The sequence below is a fragment of the Lactuca saligna genome, chromosome 4 (assembly GCF_052625555.1).
Source record: "Lactuca saligna cultivar CGN05327 chromosome 4, ASM5262555v1, whole genome shotgun sequence".
NCBI classification, from domain to species: domain Eukaryota; kingdom Viridiplantae; phylum Streptophyta; class Magnoliopsida; order Asterales; family Asteraceae; genus Lactuca; species Lactuca saligna.
The window spans coordinates 251313760-251332770 of record NC_136420.1 but is presented as its reverse complement, the minus strand read 5'-3'; the positions used below and the strand labels follow the sequence as shown (position 1 = coordinate 251332770).

Genomic DNA, 19011 nt, shown 5'->3' with positions numbered 1-19011 from the left:
GCCTAAAACACTGAACTGCCTGAAACACTGGAGTGCCTGCAACACTGAATTTCCTGAAACATTGATCTGCCTGAAACACTAAACTGCCTGAAACACTAGACTACCTGCAACACTGAACTGCCTGAAACACTGGACTGCCTGCAACACTGAACTGCCTGCAACACTGAACTGCCTGAAACACTGGACTGCCTGAACAAAACCTTTCTTTGGAACTAGTTTCCACTAGTCATCCTGTTATTGTGGTCCTAACGACCTACCGATCTAACCGACCGGGTCCAAACGTCAACAAATCCAAGACTATAATGATGGCTCCCAGGCTAATGGTAGCCCTTAACATACATGAATCCTAATGGTTCACTGCTTCTCTGATCTCATGACTGTGTTGATGATCCATCTATCGCATGGTTGGCTCAACTATGACTAAACTCTGGAGAATTCGAAATCCAACCCGTGGATTTCTATATGCTCTCTGCTGCACACGAACTGGTGGGTACTACTGCTTCCCCCCCTTTGCATCCAAAACAACGCGCTCATTCTGACTACTAACCTGGCGAATGCTACGGCTACACCCGCAGACTTACAACACCCTAATACTGTCTGGCTGCTAGAGAACGCTACGGCTACCCCCGCAGACTTACAACACTATTACTACTATCTGGCTGCTAGTGAATGTTACGGCTACCCCCGCAGACTTACAACACTACTACTACTATCTAGCTGCTAGTGAATGCTACGGATACCCCCGCAGACTTACAACACTACTACTACTATCTGGCTGCTAGTGAATGCTACGGCTACCCCCCGCAGACTTACAACACTACTACTACTATCTCGCTGCTTACCCATCGCTAATCTGAGGACTTCCTGTCTATCCCTAGTTCTGCTAGCAATTCCTCATCCTGACTTCTCAAATCAACCCTCAATCATCGGATGCTTCATTTACCTCGACATCTTATATCCTTGAAGAAATTAACGTTCCGACGAGAAATTCTTCGACTTGGTCCCCACACCAACCGCCGACTAATCCAGAACATGAAACTAACAATGGGAAGTTTCCAAACTTCCAACTCCTGAATCCACACAACCCTACATGCTATCTCTACCACTGACTACTAACACGGGAACATCTCTTGCTAACCTTTCTCAAGATCCTTCTTCCGACTCAATAGAGTCCTATCGACGGTCCTCCAACCTGGATTCCCAAACATCTACTAACCATATCAAATACATGAACTAACTGCTGGGAAGTTCCCCAAACTCCCAATTCTGAACTCCTTGATCCACCCATTGCTATGCTACTATCCTCTCTTTTCAAGGATTGCGCACTCATTCCGGGTCAGCGTGCTCTTGCCCTCGCATACCCAGAGGGTTCTCCCCCACTTCGATCCTGCCCACACCTCGCTGCTCAATGAATAGAAATCCAAATCCTTGCTAGCATTCCATAATTAATCTGCTGAGGAATCCCACGCTTACCATAGCTAGGGATCTAACCACTCCATTTCTAAAACTTATACGGCTCCAAACTAGCGAGACATACTGAGTCCCTCCAAGGCATGCTACACTTACTGCACCCTAAGTAACCTTTTTCGATAAAACCCATCCCTTGACTACTAACCAAAAATCCAAGGTATGCAGATGGCATATAACTCGATCACAAACAGGTAATATGATACCCTAAAACATACGCTTATAAATATCGTTACAGCAACATAACAATAATATCATGAATAATAATTGACAGGAAGGTAAAAGATACATACCTCCAACACCCGGCGCTGCCCGGACCCTAGCTGAAATTAACCGGTACAATCTGCTTCGAGCCGTGGGCGCCCTAGCCCGGCCCCGGCAACCGCTGGTGGTACTCGAAGACATAGACGCAGGAGCTATCACCTGCTCTGCTGCATACACACCTGGACAGTGGGCCTTCTTGTGACCTCTCTGACCGCAATGGAAACATATCGGGTCAAGTCCCTGGGCAATGGTAGTAGTGCAATCCCTGCTGAAATGACCCACTCGGCCGCACCTGAAGCAGCCCATAACACCACCAGTACCCCTCCTGCACGCACCCAAGTGCGACCTACCACACTTCCCGCATCGACTGCGGCTTTGATAGTACCTCGATCTCCAATCCGACCCTTTGGGCCTCTTGCCCGAACCTGTGGCTACCTGTGACCCATCTGTTTTCCTCTTCCTTTCCGACTCCCTGCCCGGCTCTCGCTCCTGAGCTACCCTATCAACCCCATCCATCATCTGAACAACTGTTGTCTGATCGTGGAGCTTCGCAGTCAACCTATCAATAATCCTCGCGACCATGCCGGGCAACCCCTCGCGAATGGCTCGCGAAACCTCCTCAACTATCCAATCATGCAGAGGTCTCTCTTGAAGACAGCGTGCCTGACTCACTCTTGTCCCTTGATGGCAAAAGCTGGAAATGGGATCTCCCTGAACCTCATAAGAATCGGGCTCTAGACGAGCCCCAATCTGCCCTGAAACCACCTTGGCCCTAAAGGCCTCAAGATAACTGTCCATAAGTTCCATATTGGCCTCTTTAACTGAATCGAAAATCACTGGAGTTTGATCGATAATGATGCGCATAATCTCTACGGAAATGAACTCCTTCATCTGATCGCCAAGTTGCCCAGCTCCAGAGCCCGAGCCAGATCCCTCCCTGGTACCTGTACTGCTAACTGGTGTCTCGCGTAAAGTCACCATGCTGAAAAATATAACACACTGCTGATCAATATACACACCACTGCTGAGGGATCTCTCACGCACTCTACTAGTTCTCTGGTTTTGTCTCGACCCCTCTTAAATCGAGTACGGATTCTCTGCTTTTAGTAGTACGGGACCATACTACCTTCCACATCTATCCGTACTTTCCTCAAGAGTTACCTCAACTCCACCAAGTCACTCTACTACTACTGATCTCTGCAACTCTCATCCTAGGCTTGCCCTAGGGAAACCTCTGACTCCATTCAAACCAGTCCTTAGCTACTGAACGCCTCCTTGTAATACTAATTAGTCATCACCTGAATACCATCACATGTGATGAGGCTTAGATAATCCTTCGAGTAAAAGACTCGTCCCTACAACGGTTAGACTCAAACAAGAGTTGCGTAATAGGGCCAAAATCAACACTCTGAGATTATTCAACCCTGACCACATGTGATGTGACGTATTCACCTAATGGCTAACTCCCATCACTCAGAGTCCCACAAAGCACAAAGCAAGCAGCATTCGGATACAGGAAACTACTCCAACAAATCTATTTTCATAACGAGATACTGTACTAGCATACAATGCTAAACTCATACTATCAGGCATAACCTAACACAGGCTATCCTACTATTGTCTACTCAATACTAGCATGCAAATCTTGTAAAGCTGAAGCACATATAGCAGGCACATAAGGCATCCTCCTAGATCCTTAGTCCTATACTAGCATGCTGTTCTACTGAAACTGGAACTGAAACTGAAACTGAAACTGATAGTCATCACATAAACTTACTTGAGCTCGGCTGATTGCATGCACCACACCAATTTCTCTCTTTAAAGTTATTTTCTTTCTAAAATTTCTTTTTTCTTTTCCAAAAACTCTTTCTTTCCAAAAGAAAATTTCTTTCGAAATGTCTTTCTTTTGAAAACCTTTTACCATTTCCTTAGTTTGAGTTGAGACACATTCGAAGTGGATCCGAATCCCTCAAACCAAGGCTCTGATACCAACTTGTAACATCCCAAATATCACGACTAAAATTTTCTTTTTAAAACATTAGTAAAACCATATTCATTAAAACCGTAACATAAATCATAACATAATTTCGTAGCATTAATTCGAAATACAACTTATTATCAGAGTAGAGCATCCTAGGCTAGCTGACTATGGTGTGTGCACTGCAATCTTTCTGAGCTCCTCTTTTGAAAACTGAGTACCTGAAACCAAAAACTGAAACTGTAAGCACGAAGCTTAGTGAGCTCCCCCAAACTACCACATACAATAACATATAAAGCACATACTGGGCCTTGCCCACTGCATCGGACCGAGATCCGGACTATCTGGGGCCTTGCCCCGTGCATCGGACCGAAGTCCGGACTAACTGGGGCCTTGCCCCCTGCATCGGACCGAAGTCCGGACTAACTGGGGCCTTACCCCATGCATTAGACCGAAGTCCGGAAACTGACTGAACATAGCATAGCATAACATATCAACTAGCATGAACACATATACTGCATACTGTATCGGGCCGTAGCCCGGAACACATAACACATAACACATAAATCCTATCTGAGCCACGAAGGCATCAAACATACTAACTACTGCATCGGACCGAAGTCCGGAAACTACTACTAACTGAACGGGCCGGCATTGTGGCCTTAGACTCGTGCCTACTGGAAGGAAACTCACCTGAACTGCTGAATTCTGCTGGTAACCCTCGGACTGCTAACCAACCACCGTCTAAAACGCTGCTCCTCTAATTCTCCGAGCTACCAATAACAAAACGACACTTAGCCTGACAGTCCTCTAAAAGTCAACTAACTCAACTCCGAACAAAGTCAAAGTCCTGGCCAAAGTCAACCTTCCATGTTGACCCTACTCGCCGAGTTCACTGATTTCCGAGTTCTGTCCTGACCAACTCACTGAGTTCCCACTCAACTCACTAAACTGAGCCTTGACTCGAAGGGTTTGGGGTTTCGCGACTTGACTCGCCGAGTCCAAGAGCAGACTCGCCGAGTCCAAGGCAATCTTCAACAGACTCGCCGAGTTGTTCATCCAACTCGTCGAGTTCGCCTCCATCTTCATACTACTCGCCGAGTCCCTCAAAGGACTCGTCGAGTCTATTCAGTCCTTAATCCATGCAGTGGCTTTTCGAGCCAAACAGGGCTTCCAACTCATAGATCCATACTTCTAGGGCCTATCCCTCACGTAAAGTGGCAAACTTTATGTGTAGATCAAGAGATCTAGGCTTAAAACAATCCAAACTAGGGTTTAAGACAAAGAGGCTTCACTATCAACCCAAGAACAGATGCTTTATGACTTTCTAGGCCAAGATACACTCAAATCTGAAGTAGTAACTTCAGATCTGGGCTTCTAACTCGAAATAGTTTCTTAAGCATGGCGTAAAGGCTTCAAATCTCATAGCCAAGGTTGATCTATTAAACAAAAGAGGGAAAGTAACGATTTATTACCTTTAAATGCTCAGAAATACTCCACCAACTCTGGATCTAAGGCCCCCTTCTTGCCCCACAATGACTATCCTCTCTCTCAAGCTCCAAAGAGCTTCACCAAGGGTTAGATCTTGCTCCAAAACGATTATGACGGCTAGGGTTTATTGTTCTGTGCTAGAGAGGCAGTAAAGGAACCGTAGGGGAGAGAATGAGACGTTTAAATAAGCTCCAAGTCCCGGATTTAGGGTTTTCCTTGCCCAGACCAGACTCGCCGAGTCACCTTTCTCGACTCACCGAGTCGGTCGCTTACACCTCGGCCCGGATCCCGCTCGGACTCGCCGAGTCCCTCCTTGGACTCGCTGAGTCTCCCCATAGAATTTGGGGTTTTCTTTCTTTTCTTGGCTTTCCAAACTTTGGGTGTTACAACAAAAATTACCAATACACAGGTCCCCTTAGAATCCCTAAGTTCGTCCTTGTCTCGGGTACAAATCTTGTGCTTCCAGTAGTACGGGCCCAATACTATATTTCACACTTATATGTACTTTCCTCAAGAACCGTCCTGATTCCTCTAAGGTAGTGTTTGTTTTTTGTTTCCAGATCTGCGTGGCTTCTTCTGTCTGCGCCGTACAGACCACGCGCAGACATTAGCCTTTGCAGAGTGTTTGTTTTTTTTGAAGATTGCAGACCTAAAAATGTCTGCGCATCCTCTTCCTGGCGCAGATGTGGACAAAAGTCTTCTAACATCTTCTAGCCTAAAAAACATATATATCTTTATTCTTTTATAGTGTTTTTTTTTTTTTTTTTTTTTTTTTTAATTTTAAATTTTTAATTTATAGTTTTTATAACCTTATTAATGATAAACAATTTGAAAAAAAATTACAAAACTTAAAAAAAACGTTCGACGATACAAACATGATATTTTTGACAAATTTATAAATAAAGATTTATTACAATAATAGTCATTGAAATTGTTTATATAAATATGAAAAAAATATAATATATTCTTATATTTTTTTGCAAAATTTTATAAAACATTATTTAATACAATATCGTCAATTTTTCGAGAAAATATTTATGGTACGTTTTTAATGGATTTAATTGAAAAAATCGATGTTTATTTCCATCAATTTATGTATTAAATTCTTTGATCACTAATTATAATGTTTAGGTATAACTTTACAACCAAAGTTGTTGGTTTTATCAAATATATACGTTAATTCATATCATTTTTATTTTTATTTTTTATACAATAGTACATAAAATTTGATCTAGATTCGTTAATTATTTATAACAAAGTCATAAAAATATTTTTGAAGTTAAAAAAAATCAGTTTATTTATATTTCAGTTTATTTTAGTAGCCCACAGATATTAAAAAAAACAAACAATCTTCTTTTTTCAGACTGCAGACGTTTGGTCCACATTTTCTACTGTAGAGCTCTACCGATATGGTCCGCAGACTGTAGACATTTTGCATCAGAAAAAACAAACAACACCTAAATCAATAAGCTAGCACTATAAACCAATCATATGCACAACATACATATCCTAGACTTTCCTCATTTCAAACTCTTATCAAACAACAAAAAACTATCAAGAACAGCCTCACAATCCACTATCAAAACCTATTACAACGCTCAAAAATTTGAAGGAACAAACTACCAACAACATAGCATGCGAATCCCAATTCACCTCACTATCACAACTGCTTCTGTCTGAATCACACAATCACTCAATGCCATGAAAGTTAGCTTACAAATCTGCAATTTTTTTTCCTTGATTTCCTGTCTTTACAGAGATTTGTAAAAGTTTGAAATTAGTATCGAACCCACACTAGTTACCATTAGTCAAACACTAGTTACCATTAGTCAAAATAATAAACTACCCAAATAAACCGCATTGTGGTTGAACGTATATAGACACGTCAATACGTCTTCTTAAGTTGAAAGCATATATGTTTGGTTTTTGCTTTCCTGCCGTATATATCCTTGAAAACGTTTTCACTCCTCCTAAAAGCAATAGACGTTTAGACGCGTCTTATTTGATTTCAGCGTCGTCACTTCATTGCCTTTTCCGCCCACCATTGACGACTAAATCTCTCCCAATTCGATTCATCTGAAACTAACTTCCATTTTAGGGCTCATCCAGTTGACTAAAATCTAATTTAAAACTACCCCAATCGATCTGCAATTCTTGAACCTTCAATTTTGTAGATCCAATTGAAGTTCCGTGTTCGAGCTCAAGCTCAAGCTAAACACCACAAAACCCAGGTTAATCGAGATAATTTAAGCTCCCTTGATGGCATCAACTACTTCGTCTTCAGCATCTCATGGTGGAGCTTGAGGGTTTTGTTGTTGTCTCTGGCGTCAACGCGTTTTCTTATTGATGGCGGCGCCGAGGAATATCGTCGTGGAGACTGGAAAGTTGATGAAGGATGAAGAGACTGCCGAAGATTCCCCTACGAGTAAGAAGCCTATAGGTGCCAAATTAGACGGGAGGTTTCCGCTGACTGGATGGGAATTTACGGTGGCCTTTAGTGTTTTCTTGGTGTTTTCCACTGGGTTGTTCTGCATTTATCTCACAATGCCAGCTGCTGAGTATGGCAAACTTAAGCTGCCTCGCTCCATATCGGATCTGAGAATGCTCAAGTAGGTACCAGAACTCGCATTGTTTTTTCTTTACTATAATAGGAGTTTATGTCTTTTATCGATTTTTGAAAACTGATCAATTCTTTTGGTATAGTACTTCTTAGTGTCTCTCATTTCTAATCTATTAGTAAACTGTTCAAATTTTATAATGTTTCTTTGCTCAAAACTAGGGCTTTTATCTGCTTTAAGGAGTTGCACTCGAGTTATATACTTATTATGTGACGTCTTACCAAAATTTACATGTAGTTCAGGGTAAGTTCTGTTCAACAATATACTATATAACATACATTGTGTGGCTAGGTAACTTAAATAGTTTGGGTGGGAATTTCATTTGCATATTGTTGGAGTCCTACATCAGCTAGACACAGTCCTATCCACCTCTATATATGTTTTAGAGTCTCCCCTCTCTTCTCAAGGTTTTGGAGAGAAAATCAAGGACTCCACACAACATATAGGGAAATTAGATGGATTATGACAATGAATGAATCCTGCCATGCGTTAAAATTAAATAGGTTGCTTAAGAAGAATCACCGTTGTGTACAAAATTTAGGCTAGAGGCCATAGCAACTCACAAATTACACATTGCAAATCCAAAATGTGGAAAGAGTTTGGAAGAAGAATTGCGAGTGGTTGGGGAAATGAAAGGAAAAATAAATGTGTGAAAATTTATAAAGAAGCTAGGTTCTTTATGCATCGAGTCGAAAAGAAAAACCAATATATAAGTATGACTTACTAGATCAAATCATGTACCCATTAAGTAAAAAAGAAACAACATTGACTTATCATCCATTTACATGTTTCGGATTGGTTTAAATTCCTTTTTTTTTTGTTTTATATAAAAAAAACAGAGATGAGCTCGGAACATATGCGAACATTTACCCAACAAAGTTCATTCTGGGCTACTGCTCGACTTACATATTCATGCAAACATTTATGATTCCTGGAACCATTTTCATGTCGTTACTTGCTGGAGCCCTTTTTGGTGTAAAAGGCATCTTCTTGGTTGTCTTTAATGCCACTGCTGGTGCTTCATCCTGCTATTTTCTGTCAAAGTTAATTGGAAGACCCATAGTCTCCTGGCTGTGGCCAGAAAAGTTAAAATTCTTTCAGACAGAGGTATATATATATATATATATATCCATTGATTTGCTTGTTTACTTCATTTCTTTCTATTTGATTGGATTGTTCATTGTTGTAATTCTCATCTCAGATAGCAAAGCGCGGAGACAAGCTGCTAAATTATATGCTGTTTCTAAGGATAACTCCAAGCTTACCAAACCTTTTCATAAATTTGGCATCTCCGATTGTGGATATTCCATTTCATGTCTTCTTTTTGGCTACAGTTGTCGGCATCATCCCAGCCTCTTATATTACCGTCAGGGTATGTATGTTTCCATTGACAAGTTTTTTTTTTTTTTTTTTTTTTTTTTTTTTTTCTAGAAGGGGGGTATTTACGTCTTTTTATCTATTTGCTTTTGTGTTACAGGCTGGGCTTGCTCTTGGAGATCTGAAGTCTATTAAAGATCTGTATGATTTGAAGACATTAACTGTACTTTTCCTCATTGGATCCATCTCCATACTGCCAACACTCTTAAAGAGGAAACGGATATATGAATGAACCAAATATAGATAAACACACCATTCTACTTTCACATTTCATCAAGACATTATTGCTACACGCCCTATTGCTATGATATACGTACACCCATACAAGAGGATGGGCATAGTAAGTGACAAAATGTATAAGGAGACTGTAAACTAAATGTAGTAGACCCATGGAAGGATTCCGAATATGTTAACCTCTATTATACTTGTTATATGTATGTGAAACAATCTTATGTCGATTATATTTCTATTGTCGCTACTTAGACCGGACGGAGCCGGGTGCGGGAAGAGCGGAGGGACCTTTCCCGCTCCGATGAACACCGCACCAACAGTGCGAGAAGGCCTGCGCGGGGAAGGGGATGAGGGGCTCGGTTGCTGCGTTCTCGCTCCTTTCGTGATTGGGTAGAAAATGTTTTTTTTTTGAGAATAACCGTTAAAGAAGGGTAAAATGTGATTTTTTTTTTGTTTTTTTTTTTCAAATTCCAACGGCTAAATGGTTTGAAATTTAATTTTTTTACCCTCTATAACATTTATAAATACTCATGTTCATTTACCTTCAAACAAACCCTCTACAACCTCTATTTTCTTCAAAAAGAAAAAAATTAATCCCGACAATTAAACCTCAACCTCCGATAAAAGGAAAAAAACTTATGTTTTGAGTTTAAGTACCTCTACTCGAAACATTTTTGCTATCGATTCATTATCACAAGGAGTTTATCGTTTCCAACTCGATGCTTCCATTCAATCTCCACTACAATTTCAATACCAAAATGTTAAACAATATTATCCGGTCCACGTTCCAAATGATACTCCGTAAATGTTTTCAAACTTTGTTGTTTTTCCCGATCAACATTCGTCAAATCAACCTCAAACCCAAACTAAACCCCAAACTCAACAACAATTCCAACTTGTCGATCAGTTGGATGATTCGGAGGAAGAAGAGATGGTTCTCGAAACTCAACCCACACCAACCCCACAACGACGCAAAGGAAAACAACAAGCGCGCAAGGGAGTCGCACAACCGGGAAGACAAAAGCCGACAGCATGCCTTCCGCAAGAAGAGCTAGTTTTGGTAAAAGCTTGTGTTGACATTTCTAAGGATTCGAAGACGGGAAATGCACAATTGGGAAATCATTTTTGGTTTCGCATTTTAGAACGGTTTTGAAGTTTTGAGAAATAGCAAAGGAGGTTTAAAAAATAAACGGGTTGTACAACAACCTAAAAACCTAGCGAAAAAGTGGCCAAGACGACGAAGAAATACTTTAAGAAGCTTTGCAATTTTACCTTGAGGAAGTCGGAAAACCATTCAAGTGGCACGATTGTTAGAAATTATTGGTTAAAAGTCCTAGGTGGAAAAAATACGAGCGATATTTTATTTTTGGAGTACAACAATCAAAACGAACAATAACGGGCTTTAGTGGTTACACAACTTCCTCCGATGCTTGGGTAGGTCTAGATTTAAACCAGGAGGATGAAATCGAGCTAGAAGAAATTATCCGACCGATGGGTAGGGATAAAGCAAAGAGGAAGGGAAAAGGGACTTCTCCGGTTGCATCGGATTTCAGCATGGACGTTGACGAAATGCGAAAAATAACAGCATTGTTTGATCGATATAATCTTAATTTCACTGAACGCTTAACGTTCAACAAAGAAAAAGAAGAAGCAAGGAAGAAGGAGCGCGTGGAGAGACAAGAAATAGAGGATATGAAGTTCTTGATGGAAAACACCGACCATCTCTTGGGACTGATTCTCGAGCTCGTAATGAAGACGAGGGAAAAAATTATGAAAAAAATATTTTCCATAGGTTGTTGTTGGTTCGTTTGATTTTTTGTTTGTGTTTGATTTTTTTTAATGTTATACTTTATTAAATCTTAGGTTTATTGTAATTTTTATTTTAATTAATGAAATTCATTTTCTATTTAATTAATTTTTTTATTATTAATTTAAAAATTATAAATCATAAAAATGAATTAATTTTATTTAAAAAAATTAAAAAAATATATATTAAGGAAAACTTCCCACCTATTCCTTGGGTTTAGGAGGAAAGGAAAGTGAGGAAAAATATGTTGTGACCCACAAAAAATAAGGGAAGTTTCTCACCCACACCCTCCAATCTTATAATTCCTTTTAATGGATCAAAATAAGTATATAAAACTTCAAACGTAACAATAACCCTTCAAAATTTTATAATTCTCATCAAGAGATGAAAACTTTTAACACTTCAAAATTTAATAGAAACATATAGAAACATTACTAAAAGAGGGATCCAAGTAAAAGAATTTTCATATATTAATAAACTAGGTTACAACTCCTGAAAACTACGGATAAAAAATTAATAAAAATTTATTACACTAATAAGATATAAGTTTTGTTTAGCTTTTTATATTAATTATTTAAACATAAATTAATATATATTTTTATTTGAATATCTTCCTATATGTTATGCATGTGAAGACATTTAATATAATTATGATTTATAGAATATAATATAAATTTAAATAGAGTCTAAAAAAACACAATCAATCATGGAACTACATTGATATACGAAAAATTAAATATAACTAAAATATAATAAAAATATGTAAACACAACACAATAAATTACAAATTAAAAACTACAAATTGTTTATAAATTTCTAAAAACTTCCTGATATACAACATTAGAATTTTTGTTTGTAAAGCTACTATTCTTATTTAAAATTAACAATTTTAATTATTTTTTACTTTGAACTCTAGAAAATGCAACATATAATATTAGATAACAATTGCTCTTACAAACCAACATTCGATAAGAACTGTCTTTAACTTTTATTAATTATCATTGCAAACCAATTAACCTTGTAAAAAAAACAAATCTAAAATGGATAAATACACCAAAGTAAAAAAAAAAAAAAAAAAAAAAAAAAAACGAATCTAACCACATAGTATTAGATCAAAAAAAAAAAAAAGAATATGCCGACAATTAATATCAAATTAAAATCATTGTTTCTCATTCTTAAAATCAATTAATTTTTACTTTTTTGCCATTCAAAACTCTTTTCCTTTTTATCAACCATGGATCTTTTCAGAAGTTTTGTTGAATATGATTTTGAGATGTGGTCGAGATCGTAAATGTCATCAAGGGTACGTTTCGGTTCCATACATGTAGAGATACATTTGTTATATATTTTTTTCATTTGGTAATGGCATTTCAACGATGTTCTTTTCGATAGTGTAAGGAAGTTAGGAAGTGCATTATCTCTGGTAGTTTGAGTCATACTTCCCTGAGAATATAAACAACATAAATCCAAAATAATCATACTTTATTTTACAAACATAAATCCAAAATAACGTTCACTAACTATATGTAGTCATGCTTGATGTATAGACCCATGAAATTAATATAATTAAGATTAGAACCAAATATTTGGTCTTTGTTACGTTTTCCAACACAGTTTTCGGAATGATATTATAAAAAAAGCTAATATTTTGCAAAATACTAATGTTAAAAAGTAAGTTATTTTGGAGTTTTATCAGTAATGGTAATTTTAAAAACGTAACTTAAGACCCTTTATTCAAGTATGTCATTTTGCACAATCGGATTAAAACAATAATTTACTTTTTAACATTACTATTTTGTACATTGATATGAACAAAAGCAGGAGACGAAGCTAAAGTTGCTGAAGGAATGCATCATACTACGAAAAATCTAACCAATTAATGAAACCATTGACATGGTTGTTAGTAAATAGTTGGTGTTTTTCGACATAAGCACCAAAATGCATGCAAAAAAACAATAATCCAACAGAATAATAAGCAAATTAAGGAATTCAAAGTATTTAACCACATAAAACCAATGATTATGTTCAATGACCAGGGGCGGATCCAAGGGGATCCTGGGGTAGCCCGGGATACCCCTCAAATTTTTTTCGGTAGTGTAATTTTTGTTTACGGATCCCTATATATGCATCCCTCCACTTATAAACACAAACAAATAATTGGTTTGCTGGTTAAGGTGTTGGCTTATTGAAGTAAAGGTCCCAAGATCAATTCTTGTTTCTTACATATTCTTTGTTTATTTTTGTTTTATATTCCCATCTATTTTATCCCAAATCGATAAACATGTGATGTTATTATGTTAGTGTTTCTCAAATAATATGAAATTTGATTTTTTTAAGCTTTGAACTGTGATGTTTTAATGTTTCAACTATTATTTAGTTCTATAATATGTTTTTTATGTTATAAAAACAATGAATGAGAGTCCTAAACTGATTATTAAACTGTAAATGAGAGTTCTGAAAAGCTCTATTAAACCAATGTATCTGATGAATTTTGTATACTAAACTGTGAATTGTGTATTACGTTGTAAAATTTATTTACGACTTAATATATTAAATTCACAATTTAATACATATAAATGTCTTCATATATTAATGTTTAAATATAAGTTTTAATTTGAAAATATGATTGTAAATATATATTTTTTTTTGTCTTAAAATGTGAATTTATTATATTAACTTGTGAATTTTGTATATTAATCTGTGAATTGTCTGTATTAAGAGTTTTAAATTGATATTATTGTTGTAAATTTATATTTTTTGTATTAAACTGTAAATTCATTGTAATAAACTGTGAATTTTACGTATTAAGCTATGATTTTTGTATTTTAAACTTCGAATTAACTGCATTAAGCTGTGAATATTTCTTTAAATTGTAAAACTGGCTATATTAAACTGTGAATTTTTTATATTAAACTGTGATATTTTTGTTTAAAAATGTGAATTGACTGCATTAAACTATGAATTTTCTGTTTAAACTGTGAATTGACTGCATTTTGTGTTAAAATATGAATGATTTATGTATAAATTTTTGTGTTAATTTTCTTATAAATATATTTATTTTTTTGTTGTATAAATTTGTAAGAATCCACTAGTTTTTATAATTGTTTTGCATTAAATTCCAAACAAGAATTAATAGGCTTTATTAAATAGTACATGTCGTATTTAAGTTGTTAATACATGACTTTATTTACAGATCTGATTCGGAAAAATGATGGCTACTATGTTGATATAGGTGGTTGGTGGCAGCATGTGGTGGTAGAGTTATAGTTTTTGACTTCTTTGAATTAATGAATTATTGTAAAACAGTGTGTATTAAGTTGCGAATTTTTGGCATTAAACTGTAAATGGACTGTGTAAATTTGTATTTTATATAAGTTTTGTGTTAAAATATGAGAACATATACAAATGAAAATATTAGACAGTAAAAATTATAAGTTTGCTTTTTTCATACCAAAAACACAAAAAATTAGGATTTTAACATGTTTAATAGGGGTATCATGTAAATATTTACTAATTAATGGGGGTTCTTAAAGTTCTTAATCTTTTATGGTTCTCATTGAACCACTATATATATATATATATATATATATATATATATATATATATATATATATATATATATATATATATATATATATATATATATATACCTATAATCATGGTATTGACTTTTAACCTAATTTCTCTAGGTTTATATATAGAGTCATTCCCCTCTTTATCTAAAAACCAAATCTTGGCCGATCTGCAACATTGGAATAGACTACAAAATCGATCTTGAGTTCAACAAAAATCTATTGCTATCGCCATCAACAATTACTCATCGACATCATCTGACTGCCGTGTCTACTATGTTGCTCGTCGCTCCCTTCCGACGTCCATACCTCCGACCGATCCCATTAGGTGAAATTGAAGTTTATTCGAGTTTTACTGGTTGCCATCGTAACCCGAATCCTAACAATCTAGGGTTCATCAAGGTTTGTCAATTTTTGCTGGGCTTTATACATATGAACACAGACTTTTGAGGTAATATCTTTCTTCTTAATAATAAAATAGGTAATTAATCCTATCTATTAGATTTAGTGTTGATTTATTCCCTGTATCTTGCAATTTAAACTTTTTTGTTATCGACATTTTTTTTTTCTTTCATTAGATCTAGAAGCTTTTATTGTAATCTATATGTCAATTCTAAATTGTTTATGGAGTTTTTGGCTTGTGGCTATTGGAGGATATCGTCTATTTTGAGATTTAAAGTTCAAAATTCAACCATATTTTTGAAACTAAGATATATTATTGAATCGCATGTTATATCTATTTGACTTTCATAGTAGGTTTTCTTTTTATTTGTATTAACTTGATTGTTTTTTATATAAAACAATGATGACAAAAACTTGTTTCCTGGAGCATATATGTTGTGTGGAGATTTGATGAGTTTTTTATTTTAATATTCATTATATGATGGTTTTCAATTTTATTGATGGTTGGTCGTCTGTAAGAGGCGTCCAAGTTGTCACAAATTTTACTCCTCCTTTTTGTATCTGATTCATATATTTGTCCATCAACTTATGAAACTACTTTCTAGTAATCACTTAGTGGTTTGTGTATTTTATACAATTCCAATAATATCAGAATGGAATCACGAATTCAAATTCTATCGGAATGGAAACACGAATTCTAATTCTGTTGGAATGGAATATGGATATTTTCTCATTGATTTATACATGTTCTACAATTTTTGGATATTGGTTTTGGTACAGTTAACAAGTGCATATATTTTTCCAAAGGAATATAGTTTTTTTTTTTATTTATCATTTGCTAATGCGTTATTGGATTTTAAACTATAATTGGATTTGTTTTCACAGAAGTTGATGCTTGAAGAACGGACAACAAAATTGAAAGTGTTTCTTAGCAACATTATTCTTTTAGAATGAATTAGTGTATTTGTTAGATTTTGATGTTTTTTTTTCCCGATTTGAAAGTTTTTTAGTTTTATTCTTTAACAATAAATGTAATTCTTAGCAATTGTTACATGTATTCTATAAGAATTAATGTAATTTTTGTTTTAATTCTTCAATTGATGGTTTAAGAATTTTGTTATTCTACAAGAATTTTTTAAAGTCATGATCAAGAAATATGTTCAAGAATATTTTTATTATTTTATGGTTCAAGAATATTTTTATTTTTGAACATACTCAAACATATTCTGTCAGAATGTCCGAATTAAAAACCTTATAATTTGTAAAATCGGATTTTTAAACTTAACATAATCTATGATCCCTTAAAATATGCAAATTTCCTTTATTAAATCTATATTAATTGACTAAAATACCCTTCTAGTTAAATTAGATGGTATTTTTCAATTATATTTAATTCAATAATATATATTAATCACTTTCTTAAAATAAGTAAAATGATTGGCCCACAATCATTCATACATTCACACAATAATTAGTTATAATATAATAACCTAAGCCTATATTTTATATATATATATATATATATATATATATATATATATATATATATATATATATATATATATATATATATATATATATATATAGGAGGGTTTAATTGAGAAAAAAAAAGGTTGAGAATGATATTCTCAGCCACACATTTGTTTTGCCGCAAAACACTTAGGGGTACCGACGGAAATTGATAACGGATACACATGTGTTTTCCAACCAAATATGTTTTCTTAAACTATGTTAATCATCACCTTAATATACACAAAAAAACATATATTTTTTTGTTTTTATTTTTTATTTTTAGAAAGCTATTTTTATCAAAAAATTATTTTAAATATATCAAAATTCATAATTTTTTATTCTTTATAAATAGACATCCATATTGATATAGTTTTAAGATAATAATTCTTTTTAGAGTTTCAGCTCTTGTTATTCATAAGTAAATAAAAATCGATTAGATTTTTATTACAATACATTTGTTATTCATTTATGAATAAAACGTATGTTTAACGTTTTTACAGTTTAAGTATCATTCATATATAAAAATAACACGTAATAAATCTTTTTTTACCTAATCTTTTGTCACACATTATATTTATATATGAATAAAATGTGTATTAATGGTCATCATATGTTATATTCATATATAAATAAAAAAATTATCAATTTTTTTTATAGTTCATTTGTTATTTGAATATGAATAAGTAGTATATTAATAAAAGACGATGTGTTTTAAAATTTTGAACTACTTATTCATATATGAATAAGAAAATGAACTGCAACAAAATTATGATAAATGTGTTTTTCATATATGAATGTAACTTGTGAGGAAGACTAATACACGTTTTATTCATATGTGATTATAACATATGACGAAAGTTGATGTAAATTGTAAAGAGTTTATATATGTTATATTTATATATAAATGATATTTAAACTCTAAAAAAATTAATCATACTTTTTATTCATAAGTGAATAATGAATGTACTGTAGTAAAAATTTGATGTATTTTTATTCTCTTATGAATAATAAGAGTTGAAACTATAAAAAAATAAAATTTGTATTTTATCTTAAAACTATAATATGGATGTCTATTTATAAAGAATAAAATTTATGAATTTTGATGTATTTTAAATAATATTTCGATAAAAATAGCTCCTTAAAAATTAAGAAAATGAAAAACAACTATATTTTGTATATATTAAAATAATGATTAGCATAGTTTAAGGAAATATGTTTTGTTGGAAAACACATGTGTATTCATTTCTCATTTCCACCGGTACCTTAGAGGCTTTTGCGGCAAAAATAAATGATTGGCTAAAATGATTTATCCCACTCTCAACCTTTTTTATTTTCTCAAATGAACTTACCTGTCTCTCTTTCTATCTCTTTCTCTCTCACTATATATATATATATATATATATATATATATATATATATATATATATATATATATATATATATATATATATATATATAGAGAGAGAGAGAGAGAGCTAGATTCAAATGTTTCTAGCAATTATTGTATTCCTAAATGCACCAATGAGAATTGAAGAAATAATAAATAATTAAATAAATCATTTAAGGGTATTTTAGACCTTTTATATTTTTAATTAAGGGGTCATTTAATTGAATTCCTGCAAATAAGGAAATAAAATAAATATATTTGACCTAGTCTCTCTCTCTCTCTCTCTCTCTCTCTCTCTCTCTTATCCTCTCTTATGTTTCCTAGGCTTCTTCTTTTTCTACTACTAGGAGGATGAAATCAAAATGAGGAGGTTGGTACCTCCGATTAAGCCGCCAAGAGACACCCTCCTCCCCTGAGGATCGCTCTTGATGTCTACCCTTCACCTTCGTTTCCTCCCTGGAACATCACCACTAAAGAGAAGAAAATCAGCGACTTCCCACCGCCGATTACAGCCATTCCTTGCGATCGATTAAGAGTCACCGACCATTTTCTGACTGTTTTTGTGTTTCTTTCTTCTCCTATTAACAGAGGACCGAAGTCTTTCCCTCCCAACGTGATTGTTGTTGAATAGAAGGAGCAACCTTCGTTGCTACTTGACGGCAACACTGCTGCCTTCGTTCCTTTCCTTTCCACGATTGGTGGCTGACGGAGGCGGAGATAATGAACCAAGGGAAGCCTATCGAAGATTAGATCTCCCTTCCTTGCAATCTATTTAACCACCGACGAACCCATTGGAGCTGTATTATGGGGCTTTGTCATGGAAGTTGTTCTAACACTATATGTAAGTGTTTGATTTTCCCTAATTTTATTTACCCATGTGATACTATATTCTTGATTTTTTGAGA

The 19011-nt window shown here is 34.6% G+C and overlaps 1 protein-coding gene across 1 annotated transcript; it reads left to right on the top strand.

Moving 5' to 3' along the window:
• The first annotated feature begins 7137 nt into the window (after positions 1-7137).
• Positions 7138-9656, top strand: LOC145043468 (putative membrane protein At4g09580). Its single transcript, XM_078992130.1, has 4 exons — positions 7138-7809; positions 8658-8925; positions 9020-9190; positions 9296-9656. Exons 1-4 carry the CDS (start codon positions 7547-7549, stop codon positions 9425-9427), a joined length of 834 nt encoding a protein of 277 aa, XP_078848256.1. The 5' UTR covers positions 7138-7546; the 3' UTR covers positions 9428-9656.
• The last annotated feature ends 9355 nt before the right edge of the window (positions 9657-19011 follow it).

Bases quoted from the DNA above. Each gene is read 5' to 3' on its own strand.
- LOC145043468 (XM_078992130.1), top strand. From the start codon at position 7,547: ATGGCGGCGCCGAGGAATATCGTCGTGGAGACTGGAAAGTTGATGAAG. The intron at 7,810-8,657 runs GTAGGTACCAGA...TAAAAAAAACAG, and splicing joins TCGGATCTGAGAATGCTCAA to AGATGAGCTCGGAACATATG. The intron at 9,191-9,295 runs GTATGTATGTTT...TTTGTGTTACAG, and splicing joins CCTCTTATATTACCGTCAGG to GCTGGGCTTGCTCTTGGAGA.